We start from the raw sequence: 19,385 nt of genomic DNA, 5'->3' as shown, positions 1-19,385 counted from the left end.
GGCTTCTTCCCGTACCAAGCTTCGAACGGCGTCATGCCCGTCACAGTCTTGGTCGGGCACCGGTTGAGGATGTAGAGCACGGTGTTCACCGCTTCACCCCAAAACCAGCCCGGCAACCCCTTTGCCTTGAGCATGCTCCGGGCCATCGCCACCACCGTGCCGTTTCGCCGCTCGATGACTCCATTTTGCTGTGGGCTGTAGGGGGCAGTGAGCTGTCGTCGCACCCCTTCAGCCGCACAGTACTCCGCGAACTCAACCGAGGTGAATTCGCCACCCCGATCAGTCTGGAGCACCCCCAGCTTCAGCCCAGACTCCGCCTCTGCACATTCCTGGAACGCCTTGATCGCCGCGGCTGCCTGATCCTTCGTCGACATCACCGATAGCCACATGAACCGGCTTATCGTCCACCAGCAGCAGGAAGAACCTGCCGTCACTCGGTGTTGCCGGCGAGATGGGCCCACATAGGTCGCCGTGCACGATCTCCAGTGTGCGCTCGGCCCGGTACCGCGCCACCTCCGGGAACGAGTTCCGCCGCTGCTTGCCGGCGAGACAAGCGTCGCACAGCTGGTCCACCTGCTCGATCGGTGGCAGGCCGCGCCCCATCTCCTCCCGCGCCAGCTTCCGTAGCGCGTTCATGTTGACGTGGCCCATCCGTGCGTGCCAGCGCCAAGCCTCCTCCTTGCCGCGGGCCGCGAGGCATACCGGCCGTGCAACGTCGAGGTCGAGCACGTACAGCCGGTCCGGCCTGCGTGGCACCCGCGCCAGTAGCCTCCGGCTCTGTTCGCGGATGCTCAGGACGCCGTCGTCGATGTTGATGTTGTACCCCGCCTCGTCCAGTTGCCTGATGCTGATGATGTTCGATGTGAGGCGGGGAATGTAGTAGATGCCGGCGAACGAGCGGTGCTCCCCGTTCTTGCAGTTGAACAGCACTGTCCCGCAGCCTTCGATGTTCACTACCGAGCCGTCTCCAAAGCTCACGGATCCGCGCACCACCGTGTCCAACTTCACGAACGCCATTCGAGCACCTGACATGTGATTCATCGCCCCGGTGTCGAGCACCCATGACATGGTGTCGCGGTTCTTCTCCTCCTCACTAAGGTGCACGAACACCTTGTGCTCGATGAGCCGCACCTGGGAACCGGATCCCGCGGCCAACCTCGCCGTCACCGCCCCGGATGACACAACCGCCGCCCGAAGTGGATCTGGGCGAGCTCCTCCTGGTGATGCCGATGTCGCAACCAGGAGAGTCACCGTGGTCGCCGCTTCGGGTTCCTCCTCGGGCCTCCCGTCCAAGGGTTCAGTCGGTGCCGATGTTGAGCCGCCGACCGCCGGCGACGACGGGGACGGGGCTGATGGCGCGGCCGCTGCCCGAAGTGGATCTGGGCGAGCTCCTCCTGGTGATGTCGATGTCGCAACCAGGGGAGTCGCCGCTTCGGGTTCATCCTCGGGCCTCCCGCCCAAGGCATTGGCCGGCGCCGGTGTTGAGCTGCCGTCCGCCGGCGGCGACGGAGACGGGGCTGCAGCAGAGAGGGGAAGAAATGGCATTGACCTTACCAGAAGCAACGAGGCCTCCTCCTCATCCTGGACGACGTGGGCCGCCTCCCTTTTGGGCTTTAGTGGACAATCCCGGGCCCAATGGCCGGTTTTGCCACACCGGCGACATTGATCCTTGCCCACCTTGCCCATAGAGTTGCCCGGTCCAGTAGACGAAGACGATCCGGAATCGCCGCCTCGGCCTCTTCCGCGTCCACACCTGCCTCCCTGGCGCGCAGAGCTCCCGCCTGCGCCTCCGCTGGAGTGGTTCTCGGCCTCCCGCTGCTTCCGACGCGCGTTCCACTTCTCCTCCGTGAGGTACAGCTTGCCGTCGTGGAGCAGCAAAGATGGCGGTCCCTCGAACGACTCCTCTACCGCCTTGAGTCGCCCGGTCAGGTCCGCCACGGAGAGCGTGGATGTGTCGAGGAGCGTGCGGATCGCGACCACGATCTGCTTGAACCGCGGCGGTACACTCCGCAGCATCTTCTCCACGATCTTGCTCTCCAACAACACCTCACCAAGAGTTGCGAGGGAAGCCTGCATGCTGGTCAGACGAAGCGCATAGTCCTCCACCGACTCGCCGTCCTTGAACGTGGCGAGCTCGAACTCACGCAGCAGTTGCTGCGCGGTGTTCTTCCTTACACGATCGTCGCCGACGCGCAACGTCTTGATGGTGTCCCATGCCTCCTTCGCCGCTTCGCCGTGTCCTTGCAGAGCGCGTCGAGCGCCTCGATGTCGTCGTCCGGATCAGCGTCGCCGACCTCGATCGCCCGCCAGAGGTGGCGTGCCCTGAGCTTCACCTTTATCAGCAGCGCCCAGTCGGTGTAGTTCGTCTTGGTGAGGATAGGGTAGCTAGTCCCGCCGCGCACCTCTCGAACGAACCGCTGGATCACGACATCACCGCCCTTGGCTCCGCTCGCTCCAGGACTCTCGAACTTTCCGGTCTTCTTCTCGCCTCTTTTCGGCGACGACGGCGGAGTGCCCGTCATCGCCCACTCGATCGCGCGTTGACGATTCCAATGACGAAACCTCGCCGCGATCGATCCCCAGCCCGCAACCGTCTCTGATGCCACTTGACAAAGATCGCCAGAGAGACGTCGTTGCCTGCGGCGCCGGCGAGCTCAAGAACGCACACAACTCAAGCGAACTAGAACGATGAACACGGTCTTGTTTGTGCCGCAAATCTTAGCAGCTTTTTCTCCTCTGATCATTGCTTATATATAAAAGGAAACATAACAACCAGCTGGAGTCCATGACCCCGACATGCACGCCACACTCTTCATCGACGAGTGCCATCCCAAACGCCTGGAACGTGGCGCACGACGCGCTCCTTCGCGAACTCAGCGCGAGTCAGAGCTCTACAATCTACATGGCCTAACAACCAGCATGTGCTGCTAACTAACTAACAGAATGACCTGTGCACAAGCCATGTGCTGCTAACTGACAGAATGTCCTGTGCACAAGAATTATTCAACAGGCAGGGCCCCCATCTCCCTCTCCCTTTCCCCTTTGCTCGTCCGTCCTTCCATTTCTTCACGTCGCTTGTTTCCGGTGGCGCAATCGACGCACGTCCGCAGCCGCGAAGCGGAGCTCCGGCGAGCTCCGCGCCGCCAACGCCTGCTCCACCTCAAGCTGCAAGGTCCCCCGTCACCACGCGCGCCTCGCGCGCTCACGCCGGCCTCCCTGCTCGCTCTGACGAGGCCCTGCCTGCCGTGGTTGCCAGGGCCGAGAGGGAGGAGCAGCTCGCCAAGGCCCGCGCGGACCTGCTCCCCAAGGAGGAGGAGCTCGCCAGGACCCGCGCCCATCTGCTGGAGACGCGGGAGCAGCTCACCGGGGCCCGCGCGAGGCCGCCTGGGGCAGCGGCGCCCGGAGCAGGAGGCGGCGGCGGCGGGTGCTAGGCTGCGCCGAGGGCAGGCTGTCGCCGTTGAGGTCTGACGGCGCGGCTACAGTCGCCCAGATAGCGCATGCCCTGGTGCTCCTGATCTTCGTCTTCGTCTTACCGTGTTTTTTCTTTTTATCTTTTGATTTTCCGGGCTCCCTTTCAATCGATCTATGCTCTTGCTGCAGCCGGCATCGGGAGGCGACGCGGCGGTGGCGGCGAAGCGAAAGAGAGACGACGACGCTGAAGCTGCAGCCCGAGCTGAATATGAAGCGAGGCTTAGAGCGACCTTACGCGAAGCTACCAATATGGTGAGGATGGCCAGGCAGGCCGCGGAGGAAGAGCGGCTGCGGCGGGAGCAAGGCACGAGTTGAGCACCTCCATCTCCATGGACGACGACGGGGCGCGTGCCGCCGGTGGCCGGGAGGGGAAACGACCGAGTTCAGGGGGCCTTTTGCAAATACTGAATTAGAAAGGGAAAGTCAAGTTCTGTCCCTGATGGCGCGATTCATGCCGCCGCCGCCGCGAAGCGGAGCGCCGGCGACCTCCGCGCCGCCGGCGACCGGCTCCACCGCGATCTGTACGGCCCCCATCGCCATTTCGTGCTTCCGTTGGTCTGGGTTCCACACCTCGCTCGCCACGCTGACAATGGCCTCTGGGCCTCTGCTCGTCAGGACACAAGGACACAGGAGCGGCTCGCCAGGGACCGTACGGATCTCCTTCAATTCTCAAGTTCCATCACGCGGCGTCGAAGATTAAATAAGGGTGCGTTCGTTTTGCAGGACCTAAAGATAATTTTATTATTTAGAAGTATTAAATAAAATCTAATTACAAAACTAATTGCAGAACTCAGGGCTAATTCGCGAGATGAATCTAATTAGATATATTAGTCCATGATTAGTGGATAATTACTGTAGTATCACTGTAGCAAATTATGAATTAATTAGGCTCATTAAATTTGTCTCGCGCATTAGCACCTATCTGTGCAAAAAGTTTTACAAACAGATTTTATTTAATACTTTTAAATAGCAAGATTCTTTTTGATGTGACGGCGCTAAATTTTAGAGGGGAGGAAACGAACACACCCTAAGTTGCCATCACGACACTAATTATGACTATTAAATATATTAAATATAAATTAATGCATAAATGGATGCTAATTCGTGAGACGAATCTATTAGGGCTAATTAGTCCATGATTTGATAATATTATGCTACATAAAATATGCGCTAATGATGGATTAATTAGACTTAATAGATTTATCTCGTGAATTAGTCTCCATTTATACAATTAGTTTTATACTTAGGTCATATTTAGTCTCTCTAATTAGCATCCAAACATCCGTTGTGATACAGATTAAAAATAAGTCACCGGATCCGAACATCCGTGGATGGAGTGCGTCGTCGGCCCACCAAGCGTTAGAGGGGCCCATGATTTAGAAGGAGCCCATCGCGAACCGCCGGTTGCCACGCCAGATCCATGGCATGTCGCCCTCTTGTAATCAAATCGATCGCGGCTCATCTAGGGCATGTGCTGTATAAAGCGGCAGCACCGCCGATCCCCCCACCGCCACGCAGAAACCCTAGAGAGACCGCTCGAGCCCTCCGCCGCTCGTCTCCTCCTCGAGCTCTCTCCCTCCCAGATCCGGGTACTCTTGCTAGATCTCTTCGAGTGCGTTTGGCAACTAAATAGGAAGAGGCTTGAAAATTAACGGCGGGAGTTGATGGAGGGAATTCACTTGGGAGTTTATTTTTAGTCCCAATCCCTTGCTTGATTCGTGGAGGGAATTAGAGGAGGAAGTTGGAGAGGAAATTCGTATCCTCTGTTTGGAATGTGGGTTTTGACGTGGAAAATTATATCATAAGTCATGACGAACGGTTAAGATAATTTATTTTCATCTTAAAGCAGAATTCCCTTCCAATTTCCACCCCTCCCCGTAGGAAGAGATTGGTAAGAGTTGAGTCTCTAAACTCCATTTCCCAATCCCAGTGAACTTTTCCTCCCACGAAACAAACAAGAGAATTAGTCTCCTACCTTTGAACTCCTATTCCCTTCACCAATAACCCCAAACCAAACTAGCCGTTCCTGCCTCATTCCTTCTGAACGGTAGAACGGTCTCGTTGCTACTTCTTGGCTCGTAGTTGTCGTTGCTCCCTTGCTGGGCAAGGTGCATAGTGCGTATCTTTCCTGATGCCGCTACGCCGTATATTAATTAGATGTTGTTCGGTGAAAATCACTAGTCATGCTATTTCTTTGCGCTGTGGTCAGATGTTGTGGGTTGATGAAATCGCTTGGACCATTCTAAACATGTTCTTACTCACTTAGGTCTCTAGTTGAGGAAATCTTGGTTGATATTTGCTCCACATCTTCAGCGTAAGGGGACGCTGACTGGTGTCTTGCAGCAGGCATACTAGTTTTTGTATCAAGGACTGACCTTAGTCTTTCGTTTTGTGTTAATCTGATTCTGCTTCTGTTATCGCTTCACTACACTTGGTCAAACTAAATGACTAAAAATTGGGACCTAACTGTCAGGATTGTTTATGGTTTGAGCAGGATGAAGTTTGTTGCTGCGTATCTGCTTGCTGTCCTCGCTGGCAACCCCAGTCCCTCCACGGAGGATTTGTCGGCCATTTTGGAGTCAGGTAATCTGACTTAACTGACTGCCATTTCAAGGGGTGAAACTGCATTTCAAGGGGTGAAACTGATCCAGTAGGTCTTTTTGCTAGTTATGCTTGATTTATGGAAAAAAATGCCTCCTTGAATTTATAAAAAGTTCTGACCAATGTGTTCGTAAAAAAAAATCTGCTTGGCTTTATAACAAAGTTGTCCGTTTTGCCAATACTGTATCCTTGCCTACTCCAATGTAGGAATTGTGTCCAGTGGATTTTTAATATCTTCCAGCTAACAATTCTAAGCACAGTGTATGATTTTGAATTGGTTGTGATCATAGTTATAAGGACCGGACCGAAGATCGAACCGGCAAGGCTGTCGGTTCAGTGGTTCATTGGTCCAACCGTTTAAAACCGGTTGAGCCGTTGGTTCGATTGTTTTGGACAGGTTAAATCGAACCGGCCACAAATACTTTGAACCGGATAACTTTAATAATTGACAGATGGAACAACATAATTTAATTGTACAACCATAAGGTTCATACGCCATGTAAATATAGAATGACACCGTCTTAAATTCAAAATACAAAGTGCGTGATACATAAGGTTCATCTTCACACAATATTCATACATCAGTACATCACACATCACAGAATGACAGAAATATAGATCACAGCTACATAGCACTAATCAATTCCTAATATACTCTAGTACTAAACAACAGGGGATCTGGACATTCTAATATACTCTACTACTCTAGCAGTAAACAGCAGATCAGCAAATCAGTAGCTCAAGCTCAATAGGCTAATATACAAAAACTTAGTATAACAGCAGGCTAATCTGAACATTCCCAATGAGGCAATGATCAATCATCATATAACAGCAGGCTAATATACAAAAACTCAGTAGCTCAAGCTCAAGCTCAGTAAGTCAGTAGCTCACCAGTAGCCATGTTCTCGGCTTCTCGCTTCTCGCCTTCTCGTGGAGCAGAGCAACTCAGCAAATCAGTAGCTCACCAGTAGCCGTCGCGGCGTCGTAGCACGGCAGCAGCCGCCGTCCTCCCGGTTCTCAGTCCCAGCTCCCGGCCTCCCGCCCGTAGCAGCCGCTCGGCCGCACCCCGCAGTAGGACAGCAGCCGCTCTCCCGAGCCGGGCCGCGCGCAGCAGCCGCCGCGGCTCGATGCGCCGCCGGCCTGCGCGCTCGATGCCCCGATGCGCCATGCTGCCGCCATCCCGGCTCCCGCAGGCCGCAACAGCAGCTGCCCGCCCCGGCCCCGCAGATGGATGCGCCGCCGGCCGCCGCGCCCAGCTCGATGCGCCGCCAGAAGCGGGAAGCCCCATCCGCCCGTCGCCGGGGCAAAATTCCCACCCTCAACATTGAGACACTTTTCCAATAATACCCCTCAACAGATGAGCTTCTCCTGAGCACACAGAGGGTATTTTTGGATATGCTAAAATACCATTCCGGTGCGTATGGAACCGGCCGGTTTACCGGCTCCGTAAAAAACCGGCCGGTTCAACCTCTTTTTAGCGGTTCAATCGCATGGGTGGTCTTTTAAGCAAACCGGACCGGTAGCGCTGTGGTTCGGTATTTTAACGGTCCGATCGTCGGTCCGGTCCGGTCCTAATAACTAGCGTTGTGATCCTGTACTACCTGGTTTAGTGTTTTAGACGTGCTTGTTGCATATAATTCATATGTAGCGGAAGCATCTAACCCTAACATTTCTACTTCAGTTGGCTGTGAAGTTGACAATGAAAAGATGGAGCTCTTGTTGTCCCAGCTGAGTGGCAAGGACATTACTGAGCTCATTGCTGCAGGCAGGGAGAAGTTTACTTCCGTCCCATGCGGCGGCGGTGGTGCCACTGTTGCGGCAGCTGCCCCAGCTGCTGGTGGCACTGCTCCTGCAGCTGAGGCGAAGAAGGAAGAGAAGGTGGAGGAGAAGGAAGAAAGCGATGATGTAAGATCACTGTCCTTGCCTTGTCCCAGATTCCCATTTATTTCGCAGCATTTTCTATTCCCTGTTGCAATGAAGATCCAGTGCTACTCTGATTTTGAATTATATTAATGTGCTACATACTTCTTTCAATTCTCTTATGCCACCTTCGGTTTTCTCATGTTGTACTAAATCCATAGGCTCAACTATTTTGAATGTTGTATTTGCAGGACATGGGCTTCAGCCTCTTCGACTAGGATCAGAGTTGTGTCTTTTGGGCTGGAAAACCAGTAGTCATGATGTTTGGATTTCAAACCTTGTTTTATTTTGCAAATCACTGGAAAGACTGTTGCTGTCTTGATATGTAGTAATTCAGCTGTAGGTCGCTATGTTGGTTGGGGTTTACTGGTGAACCAGAGTTTTCCCTATCATATATATATCCGATGAATTGGTTGCCCCCGAAAAAAGTTTCTTTGCTCTCTATTTTTTTTTTTGGTCCTCTATGTGTTACGATAATGATCCTTACTACTGTGAATTGTAGGCTGCCTGAAGGACCAACTTGTTCTTTTGCTATGATTTGTGATACATATGTTTGACAATCTGTGATGATTGTCGCCTCCAGGTTGCGTGCTCGCAGCGCATCTCTCTTCGGTCTTCGGTTGTATTAGATGCATCACAGGTTGCGATGCGGGTTAAGGCCCGGTTAGGCTGACACTGCACGGTGCTAAAGGTTAAGCTCAAGGGCTCAACCTTATTTAACCTGAACTGCTTCTGCGGATTGCCCAGCTACGAAATTTGCCATGGCACACAACCTTATTTAAAGCGGCCGGCGGCCAGCGGACGCTTGACGCTCACCACCGCCCTGCTCCACTCCCCGCAAGACAGCAGCTAGCGCAGGCGGCGGCGCGCAGGCCTGCGCACGCAGGTGGCGGGCTGGCGGCTGCGGAGCGCCGGTCCTCGCGCACAGGCAACAATGATGGCGGCACCGCGCAGCACCCTGTGGCAGGCAGCCGAACTCCGGCGACGGCGCGGGGCGGGGCGGCTGAGCGGGCAGCACAGGCGTCCAGCACTCCAGCTACCTGCACGGTGGCCTGCAGGCTGTAGGTCGGAAGGAGGCGCCCGACTTCTTTTTAACATTGTAGTCGGAAATAGGCTTCTTTTTCTCTACGCATATATTGTAGGATTCTTTGCAGAATTAGCTCACACTATAAACATTTCATCACGCCCCATAGATATACTGTAGCTCTGTAGGTGTAAATATATGTTCGTTGGTTCAGTTTGATTTTTTTTAACCAAGTTTAGAGATTGCCATGCACTACAATTACAAGAAAAGCACATGAAAACTTTAGAACAGCATAAGCTGGGAAAAAATATCGTGGACTTCTGCTGCAGGAATATAAAAAGAAATGATAGCTCACTAATATGTATTTTATAGGACAAGAGTTCCTTTCCATTTTCCAAATTACCGACTAAGACATACAAACACACCAAGTATGCTTAGAAATCAAAACTATGCTACTGATTTTGCATTTTTTTTACTCCTAAAGGTCAGGTGCAAATAAAGGTAATCAGAAGCAAATGGAACCGGAGAAGTAGCTGTTGGACAGTTATGGTGGTAAAATTCAAGTTCCTGCTATTGAAGTAGCAGCCCGTTTATTTGGTTCCTCACTTAGCCTTAATATAATTGCAGTGCCAATGTAAGAACTTTTCACAACAAAACCACTGCAGTTTATCATCCTCACTCTTTGTGCCACACTAGCTAGCTGCCGTTATTTGGAAAAGGCTTTTCTATTTTAGTCATTCGCCAATACCACAACAGACCTAGTAGGGACCTCCCTAAGTGTGTAGCGGTTCTTTCTACCTTTAGTGACCAGCATTTACCACGCTAATTACTAAAGCTAAAATGGATTATTCAGCTCATCCAAAAAAGCATCTGCACACCAATTACCTCACTTTCTTCTTCGTTTAACAATCATGCCTTTCCTATATAGGTATGCCCTAATGAATTCCTATGCTGCTAAACGTGACGAACCACAACCATGCGGATGAAACATGAACGCGCGCACCATTCACTGGTACCCAAGAGATGAGGCATCCTCGGCACAAAAGTGAGCGGGTCAAGCGGATGCCTGCACTAGATCTAGATCTACAGTGCTTTTTATGCCTGGTGGATGTGTGGCAGGCAAATGCTGCTACTGACGCTGCACGGGGCTGGGCATTTTAAATCCGTGATGCATCAAGCTAGGCAGATTATCTATGCATCGCGCTTATATATGCTGTGGATCGGACTTCGATCGTCGTTCTCTCACTTCCACGCTATTGTCTTCCACACTATGGGCGCGTTTAGGAGGGCTCCGGCTCCGGCTCCGGCTCCGCACGTCGCCACCGCAGCTGCTTCTGAGCATCTGTAGGAGGAGTCGGAGCCGTTTTTAGGCTGCACTGGTGAAGCCACAGATAGTAGCTCCGCGGCTCCAGCTCCGGCTCCACACGCGGAGCCCCCGGCGAGGAGCCCTTCCAAACGCGCCCTATATATATTCCACACACTATTTAATTTCGTGTCGAAGGGTCTGCAAATTAAAGAAACTGAAATGAAAAGTTTAACTATTGTCTTCCACACTTGCTTTGTTATTCAAATGATATTATTATATAGGGAAAAGTCCATTTTAAAATCTCGAACTATCATAAAAATTCAACTTTCAACCTTCAACTACAAAACTGGACAACATGGACCATCCAACTGTCGAGACCGCACAAGTTTTATCCTTTGGGTGGTTTCAAAGATGATCTTGTATTTCTTTTAAAAAATTAAAAAATTCTAGTTGGATTAAAGAAAATCAAAACTAAATCATTTTAATTCATAAAAATATTAAACAAGTACAAAAACTTTTCTAAAAATGTAACATATCTATTGTTGCTCTATTTGAATCTTATTTACTTAAAAATAATAGGTATAAATATAAGTAAACAAATACTAGGAATATGAAATATTTGGGTCTGAATAATTGACAAGTAGTGCGGCAATAGATAGGTTACATTTTTAGAAAAATATTGTCACCCATTTCGTATTTTTTTTATTTAAAATAAATTACTTATGAATTTTTTAATCTAAACTTGATTTTTTTTAAAAAATCACAAAATGAAAAAAATACCTTTGAAACTATCTAAAGGACCAATTTTATCAGGTTTTCGCAGTTGGATGGTTTTTGTTATCTGATTTTATAGTTGAAGGTCAAAAATCGACGGTTTTGATAGTTAGGTGGCTTCCGTTATCTGATTTTGTAGTTGAAGGTTAAAAATCGGACTTCTGTGATAGTATGAGGGTGTAAACTGAACTTATCCCTATTATATATGTTATTTTTTAACCAATCCAGACATCATATGCGTAAAACTATTCAAACGGCCATTCAGTCTGGTTTCAGGCAGTCTTAGTGTGTTCGTTTCCTAGGGTCTAAAGTTTAGAGGTGTCACATCAAAGAGAATCTTATCATTTATAAGTATTAAATAAAGTCTAATTACAAAACTAATTGCAGAACCCCAGGGCTAATTCGCGAGACGAATCTAATGAGGTATATTAGTCCATGATTAGCGGATGATTACTGTAGCATCACTGTAGCAAATTATGGATTAATTAGGCTCATTAAATTTGTCTCACGAATTAGCACCTATCTGTGCAAAAAGTTTTATAAACAGATTGTATTTAATACTTCTAAATAGCAAGATTCTCTTTGATGTGACGGGTCTAAACTTTAGAGGGGAAGAAACGAACGCACCCTTACACTTATTATGCCTTGAAGAGGACTCGAACCTCCACGCTCTTTAGCACGAGATTTTGAGTCTCGCGTGTCTACCATTTCACCATCAAGGCATCTTGAAAGTGAATCGTATTCCATGAATATGATATCTATCGAATGTGGCATCTTGAAAGTGAATCGTATTCCATGAATATGATATCTATCGAATGTGGCATCTTGAAAGTGAATCGTATTCCATGAATATGATATCTATCGAATGTGATATATGGAATATATGACAAAGGTGGAGTCTTGGAGTATTTCGAGCAGCCGCTCGTAGACCGCCTGAAAAAGAATATTTATTATTTGAACTATATCCCGCCATGAGAAGACCAATAGGAGTACTTGAAATGGCAATCCATAAAAAAAACACCAATACTAAGATCCGCTAAAACAAAACGATATCCCAAAGGGATAACTAAAAAACTTAATAAAATGGATAACGGCCATCGGATTGCATTTTTACCCAATTTGGGAAGCTGCATCTGTTGATGAATGGTTAGCTTTTTTTCTTCTCGAATACGCCAGACTTGCTGGGCGCATTGATGGATCAGGTTTGGGTTGATGTGCCTGCACCGCATGCACGCGATGCCACCAGCACACGAGATACGACCTCGTGCTCTGCGTGTGCCTTGATGCCGTCAGTCCACACTTGTTTTGAATAAGAATCTTAATTTACGTGAATCAAAGCCCCATCATGCAGTTCACACCTACCTTGCTTTATACTAGCACTTGCTTGAGCTCTGGTCTGGCACCGACCGCCAATAAATATACTTGCGCGCGCTCCTCCGGCGAGCGACCAGCGGAGGGAGATCATGGAGGGAGCGGCCCAGACCATCTTCAGCAATGTTGGGCAGCTGTTGGCGGAGGAGTACCGGCAGCTCAGCGGCGTCGGCGGCGAGGTCCTTGAGCTGCGGGACGATTTGGCCACCATGAACGCCCTCATCCGCATGCAGTCCGAGGCCGAGGACGGCGCCGTCGACCACTTCGTCCGGGAGTGGATGAAGCAGTTGCGGGAGCTCGCCTACGACGCGGAGGACTGCATCGACCACTACAAGCTCCGCATCAGGGCCAGGCCGGGCGACGGCGTGCGCGCCAGGCTGGAACGCCTGCTCGGGACGCTCTTGCCGCGCCGTCGCCTCGCCCGTGAAATCGGCGCCCTCCGCGCCCGCGCCGTCGCCATCAGCGAGCGCCACGCGCGGTATGGCGTCAGCCGCGACGCGTTGCGCCGCTCCCCCACCCTGCTACCAGCTGCCCCCGTGGCGGCGCCGGCGTCCGCACCGGCGCCAGCCAACGACGCTGACCGCCACCTGTTCGTCGGCTTCGGCTTCGCGTACCAGGCTGCCACCCTGGCCGCGCGGGTGATGAAGGCCCGGGCTGGCGAGAAGGGCGACCTCAAAGCCGTGTTCTCCGTCGTGGGGTTTGGGGGTCTCGGCAAGACTACGCTGGCCATGGAGGTGTGCCGGCAGCTGAAGGCGGAGTTCCAGCGCCAGGCGATGGTGTCGGTGTCCCAGGCGTTCGAGCCCATCAGGGACCTCAAGCCGCTGCTCAAGCGCATACTTCAGCAGGTGGCCAAGACCAGAAATGACGATGAGGGGGCCCTTGATGACATCGATCGCCTGGATGACAATGAGCTCGCCGCAAAACTCGAGGAGAGTCTCAAGGAAAGCAGGTACGCACAACTGCCAAGTTTCAATTGTCCAAAGTATATGATTTTTTTTTCAGTAGATAGGAGCAGGAACAAAAATTTGTTCGTACATCAGTTAGTTACTGAAGGCGTTTTTGGAGAAAAATACTCCTAGATCTTTAAAATTCTTACGAGCAATCAGGAACATATTCGTTCGGCTGTCCATTCACTATACTCTAATTACCATTTATAAAAAATTACCCACCTCTGTAATTTTAAACGTGGTCTTAAATCTATATCTGAATTATCCAAACTGTCAATTCATGCACTCTAATCATCATTGAAATAATAGCCATTCAACACTAAACAGACCATTATATGTATCGACAAAGGGTTCGGGATAGGTTACGAATGACTCGTCAAAAGTTATGCGTCTTACATCTGCTACATATAACAGGCTACATGTAAGGGCAACAATGAAACTCGTTACTGAAGATGCACCACCCGTGACTAGTGGGTGCTTTGGGATGGTAGGGAATCCCATAAAAGTATATGTATATATCATGAAGAAAAACGTTCACAAATCTTTAAATAAAGGATTCAACAAATCTAGAAATAAAATGAAAAAAGAATCCTGGCACATGCACACCTTAGCTACATCACAAATATCTGGATGTGGGTGAAGAAATTTATTATCATTGATGATAGAATCTATATGGATTTATTTGAAATCTTATAAAACCTTTTGGTTGAAACTTGTATTGTTATTGTATTGTTATTTTTTAGAGAAAATTCCATATTTGACACCACTAAAATGAATGTTTTCTTCTTTGACCCTCTTTTTTTTTCTCCAAAGTTTCATATTTAGAGCATCTCCAAGAGCTTTTTTAAAATTTACTCTCTAAATCATTATTTAGAAAGTTATTTGAGTAAAAATCGTTTTCTATATCTTTGTACTCTTCAACAACTTTTCTCTATCTTATGCGTAGTTTAGAGAGTAATTCTCGTTCTCCATCTTTAGCTAGCGAGAAATTTAGAATAGAGAAGGTCTATATTTATGTATTTAAAAAAACTGTTGGAGGGTAATTTTTTACCAAAATCTAGTCTTTTGGAGATTTAATAAGACTGTTGGCGTGTATGCCGGATGGAGCTGCAGATGCGGGGGAGGGAGGGCCTCCCCCCGTCCATGCTCCTGAGGCCGGGGGCGCGGAGCCGACCATGCTCCTGAGCGCCGGAGGCGCGGCGCCAGCCCGCCGTGCTGCTGCGGGCCGCGGGAGGACCTCGGCTGGCCATGCGGATGTAGTAGCGCCCTCAATTGTTCAGCCCTGCTTCTTCATGTAGTAGCGCGCGGAGGGAAGGGCTCGAGATCTCGCAGCCGGCGCTCGACCGCCGCTCGCAGATCCACCACCGGCTCACGGCCCGTGCGCGCATCGTCGACGTCAACCGGTGGTTCTACAAGACGAGCGGGCATGGCCGGTGCTACGGCAACAGCACGGGGCCGCCGTGCACGGGGTGGGTGGAGATGATGGTGCCGGTGTTCTCGCGCGCGGCGTGGCGGTGCGCGTGGCACATGATCCAGAACGACCTCATCTACGCGCGGGGGATGGACTACAAGCTCGGTCTTCAGCAATGAGATGATTCAGAACCTAGAAAGCTACCTTTACGAAATGCCAAAACAGCTCTAGTTCAATTGACGTGTCAATATAGCTGTGTTTTCCCTTAAAACGCTAGTGATGTTGCAGTCAGATCAAACTCGTTGCTGAAGTAGATTTTGTGGTAGAACCACACTGACCCTGCTGAAGTTGCTGGATTCAGTCGAAATGCATGCATCATCTCATCCTAAGATCGCATTATGGAACTTGACCTTTACATGGCTAGTAATTAGTAGTCCACGGCAACATGGACAGATACTTTTCTTTTTTAAAATATTCAGTAACGTGTACCAATAACAATTTGGTTAGATTAATACAGGAGGGGTAAAATGGTCTTTTCAGATGGCTTAACACTGTTACTGCCTAACTGACGGAAGTGCCATTTTAGAGATGAAAGTAAGTTTTGGTGTCAAATAGGGAACTTTGGAAAAAAGAGGACCAAGCAAGGAAGCGTTCATTTTAGGGTGTCAAATAGAGAATTTTCTCTTATTTTTATATGTATATGGGATCCCTTATATCCCAGATACCTACAGGATTTTTTTTCTAAATTTTTTTAGAGTGTTTGAGTATCTTCCCCTCCTCGTTTAGATTAAAAATCAGCTGCCACATCAGCCCTGAACCACTTTGATATTTCTGAGGGGCCAAAACGAAAACGAAATTGAAAGCTGGTGTAACCAAATCGAACGATGTTTGTGTGTGTGTGTGTGCGTGTGTTGGGGGGGGGGGGGGGGTGTTTGTTTCAAATTGGACAATTTTAAGAGCTGAGGGGTCAAGTATGAATTCATTCCTAGTTTCTAGGTGCGCTTGATGGGGCCGCGCACCGAATATTTCTCTTATGCATGCATAGCTGAACGAACTTTTCTATGCATTTTATTCAAACACATGCAGGTATCTCATCGTCATCGATGATGTATGGAACGTAAGAGCATGGTATGCAATCGAATCCATCCTGCCAGAGAATAAATGTGGCAGCAGAGTTATCGTTACCACTCGGTCTGAGACTATTGCGAAAGTTTGCAGTGCTGCTAGTGTTGGTGAAGACGACATCTATCATATGAAACCCCTGAATTTGGAAGATTCCGAGAAGCTGTTCCTCAGCAGAGCATTTGGCTCCATTGATGCCACTTGTCCCAATGAACTGAAAGAAGTAATGGACAATATTCTGAAGAAATGCGGCGGGCTTCCATTGGCCATCATTAGCATTGCTAGCGTTCTAGCGCGCTACACCTCGTCGGAGAGCATAGTGAAGTGGGAAACAATATGCAGATCAATTGGTTCGCAGATGGAGAGCAACCCTACCCTTGAGGGGATGAGGCAGATTGTCACACTCAGTTACAACAACCTGCCTCATGAGCTCAAGCTTTGCATGCTGTACCTTAGCATCTTCCCAGAGGATTACGCAATTGGTAAAGAGCGGCTCCTGCGCAGATGGATTGCTGAAGGACTGGTTCAGGAGCAGCGTGGGCTGACTACGCTGGAGGTTGCAGAATCGTACTTGGAAGAGCTGCTGAGCAGGAACATGGTTGAAGCAAGCCATTTCAACTACAACAAGATGGAGCACTCGTACAAGGTACACGACATACTTCTGGAGGTTATGGTATCCAAGTCACTGGAGTCTAACTTTGTTAGCCTGCTTGGAGGGCAATATGAAGAGATGTCGTACAGCATAATTCGTCATCTCTCAATTCATGGCACTGGCCAAGGACGTGACTCGAGGCATGGCGTCGAGAAGGTGAACCCGCGGCATGTTCGATCTCTCACCTTGTTCAAATGCAAGTTGGAAGGGCGCATGCTCCTCAACCATCTGGGCAAGTTCACCCTGCTGAGAGTGCTTGACCTGGAAGATTGCGAGGGTGTGACAAACAAGCATGTGCGCTACGCCTGCCAGTTGCGCCTACTCAAGTTCCTAAGCTTAAGGGGTACAAATGTCAGCAAGGTGCCTCCTCAGATTGGAAAGCTAGAGCATCTTCAGACTTTTGATGCACGTGAGACATGCCTTGATGGGCTACCAGAAACTATCACATCGCTGAGCAGACTTGAGCGCCTGCAGTTCTCCAACAGGACAATGTGGAGCGGGAGTAGTGGTATCATGTGGAGCCTGCCCAGGGGGCTCAGCAAGATGAAGGCACTACAGGAGGTGGGTGTAGCACGGCTTGGAAACAACGCCAAAGTTGCCCAAGAGATGGGTGAACTAGAGCGACTGCAGCTGTTGTCTTTGTACGTCGGCCCTGACTCGGGGGGTCCCGACGGGGAGGTTCTCCAGCAGCTTGCACTGTCACTGAGCAAGAAGAGTTGCTCCCTCCGGTGGCTTATCATAGGGGACACAAGTGACGGCAAGGCACTCAACTTTCTGCATCGCATCCCATCACCGCCACGACTACTCGAATTCCTTAAGATCGACGGTGCTATCGATGGGTTGCCCAGCTGGGTCGGGTCACTTTCATACCTTAACTGTATTAACGTGTCTTTTACAGCCCTCGTTGATGACCAGCTGTTTGGTGTCCTGTGTAACTTGTCCAACCTCAAGATTATCTGGGTGGAGCGGAAGAGCTACAATGGCCATGCACTGGTTGCACGCACCAGACACAACTTTCCCGCGCTTAGAGACCTAGAAGTGACCGCCGATGATGAACTGCCCAAAGTTTTCAGGTTCGAGCAAGGATCCATGGTAAAGCTCGAGAAACTAAACGTGAATTTCGCCGACAAGGAGAAGAGCATCCATGGCATTGAGCACTTGACCAACCTAAAAGTGGTTCATCTCATGGGTAAGAAGGACAACCCTGCACTGAAATGTGCACTGGACCAGCTGAAGGCTGACAGTAAGAGGCGCCCAGAGTCCAATCAGTTCCAAGTTGTGGCGACGTACTACTAATAGTTGATGATTTGCCGCTTTCTTCTGGACATCAGATCTTTCCATGCTTTCTTCTGGTGGAGCTGCTCCTGCAGCTGAGGCGAAGAAGGAAGAAACCGATGATGCAAGTTCCCTGTCCTTGCCCTTGATTCCCAGTTGTTCTTTAGCATTTTCTACTTAGATCCTGTGGTACTCTGTTTTGCAATTATATTAAATAGGCTAGATACCATTTTCAGTGATCATATGCCATGTCACTTGAATGTCATGTCGCTATGCCATTCATTTTTATCCTTTCATTTTTTTATATAAATCTAAAATCCAAAGGCTTAACTATTTTAACTGTCTAAGATTAATAAAGCTTCCCTTATCGAAAACAATTTTTGCAGGACATGGGCTTCAGACTCTTCGCTAGGCTTGTGCAGTCATCAGAGTTGTGTCTTTTGGGCAGGAAAACCAAGAGTCATGATGTTTGGATTTCAACCTTGTTTTATTTTGCAAATCACCGGTGACCGACCTGGCATGGCAACCCATCAATCTTCCACCAGTCTTTTTTGACTGCCCTGGCCGTCACTCTCCTGCTCTCCCTTGTTGCTTATTGTAGGTGACAGTGTTAGTTGTCCACTCCAGTCGACGCACGCAGCTGGCTGACTTTTTGGTGACACGAGTCGATTGGTGGTGACCGTGCTGATGATTCGTGGAGCGTCAGGACAGCTTAGCCAGCTAACCCTTCACTTCCGTCGTCTGCGCCGGCTGCTGCTGCTCCGCTTCCCGGACGAGGAAATAGGCCGGCCGTGAACATGCCGGTGAAGAACACCATGAGCTGCAGACACGCCCCGGACCATCAGCTTGTACGCGACCCGCACAGTTTCAGGCATTCAGACTAAAGTTCCATGATGTGGAGCCCCATAGAATGATCACTTGACTTGCAAACAGTTCATTATCATAAATTTTCCAACGCGATCTACAACCAGCAACTAACCCATCGAATGTGGCAGTGGCGTGTCGCCACATTCGAAGTTACTTGCTCCCTGCAGATTACCTCGAAGCTCTTCAGTTGAGACACTAAATTCATGCGGATCAACAAGGTCACAAGGAGAAAAATATCTTGTCAATTTTTGCCCCCGAAATACACACCTGAACGATCTACAGCTGCATGGTTAACAAGCAGTAAACCATGGCTTTTCTGTAACTCAGCAATTTATAACGACGGTGCATATCCTTGTAGCTTCCGCCAAGTAACAAAAAATTGAAATGCTGCTCTCCTGCAACCTGCACGACGAAATCGGAATACAACAACTGACGCACAATTCCCTTTCTGCAGTGCTGATCCCTTTCAGTTTTCAGAAATCAGAATTATTAGCAAATCCCAGATGCAGAACGAACCAAGCTAGCTTCTACCACTAGCAGCACGCAAGTAGCCTGCCCCAACCCAAATGTAGGTACTGGGTAGGAAGGCATCAAGCTTTGTCCAAGGCAACCATGAACGCAGACATCAAGCTTTCCTCGGAGAT

The 19,385-nt window shown here is 49.6% G+C and overlaps 2 protein-coding genes and 1 non-coding gene across 5 annotated transcripts; 2 read left to right on the top strand and 1 right to left on the bottom strand.

The window, feature by feature from the left end:
- The first annotated feature begins 2,730 nt into the window (after positions 1-2,730).
- On the top strand, positions 2,731-8,408 carry LOC112883459 (60S acidic ribosomal protein P2A-like). Of its 3 annotated transcripts, none has more exons than XM_025948761.1 (5): positions 2,731-3,992; positions 4,087-4,177; positions 5,966-6,054; positions 7,754-7,977; positions 8,184-8,408. In XM_025948761.1, the coding sequence occupies exons 3-5, from the start codon at positions 5,967-5,969 to the stop codon at positions 8,208-8,210; spliced, it is 339 nt and encodes a 112-aa protein (XP_025804546.1). In that variant the 5' UTR covers positions 2,731-3,992; positions 4,087-4,177; position 5,966; the 3' UTR covers positions 8,211-8,408. The 3 variants fall into 3 exon arrangements, with proteins under 3 accessions (XP_025804546.1, XP_025804547.1, XP_025804545.1); XM_025948762.1 differs by adding an exon at positions 4,768-5,060 and having other exon boundaries at positions 2,731-4,177; XM_025948760.1 differs by having other exon boundaries at positions 2,731-4,177.
- Positions 8,409-11,737: 3,329 nt separating this feature from the next.
- On the bottom strand, positions 11,738-11,818 carry TRNAL-CAA. Its single transcript has one exon. It is a non-coding gene; the product is annotated as a tRNA-Leu (tRNA).
- Positions 11,819-12,332: 514 nt separating this feature from the next.
- LOC112880085 (putative disease resistance RPP13-like protein 3) lies at positions 12,333-18,806 on the top strand. The gene is made up of 4 exons (XM_025944564.1): positions 12,333-12,369; positions 12,486-13,416; positions 15,912-17,998; positions 18,261-18,806. The coding sequence occupies exons 1-3, from the start codon at positions 12,333-12,335 to the stop codon at positions 17,893-17,895; spliced, it is 2,952 nt and encodes a 983-aa protein (XP_025800349.1). The 3' UTR covers positions 17,896-17,998; positions 18,261-18,806.
- Positions 18,807-19,385: the final 579 nt, after the last annotated feature.

Source organism: Panicum hallii, chromosome 2 (assembly GCF_002211085.1).
Source record: "Panicum hallii strain FIL2 chromosome 2, PHallii_v3.1, whole genome shotgun sequence".
NCBI lineage: Eukaryota > Viridiplantae > Streptophyta > Magnoliopsida > Poales > Poaceae > Panicum > Panicum hallii.
The sequence above is the reverse complement of the archived record's forward strand: the minus strand, read 5'-3'. Positions and strand labels throughout refer to the sequence as shown.

Excerpts from the sequence above, each read along its gene's own strand:
- LOC112883459 (XM_025948761.1), top strand. The coding sequence starts at position 5,967 with ATGAAGTTTGTTGCTGCGTATCTGCTTGCTGTCCTCGCTGGCAACCCC. Across the intron at positions 6,055-7,753 it reads GTCGGCCATTTTGGAGTCAG|TTGGCTGTGAAGTTGACAAT; the intron begins GTAATCTGACTT and ends TTTCTACTTCAG. Across the intron at positions 7,978-8,183 it reads AGAAGGAAGAAAGCGATGAT|GACATGGGCTTCAGCCTCTT; the intron begins GTAAGATCACTG and ends TTGTATTTGCAG.
- LOC112880085 (XM_025944564.1), top strand. The coding sequence starts at position 12,333 with ATGCCACCAGCACACGAGATACGACCTCGTGCTCTGC. Across the intron at positions 12,370-12,485 it reads GATACGACCTCGTGCTCTGC|CTCTGGTCTGGCACCGACCG; the intron begins GTGTGCCTTGAT and ends CACTTGCTTGAG. Across the intron at positions 13,417-15,911 it reads GAGAGTCTCAAGGAAAGCAG|GTATCTCATCGTCATCGATG; the intron begins GTACGCACAACT and ends AAACACATGCAG.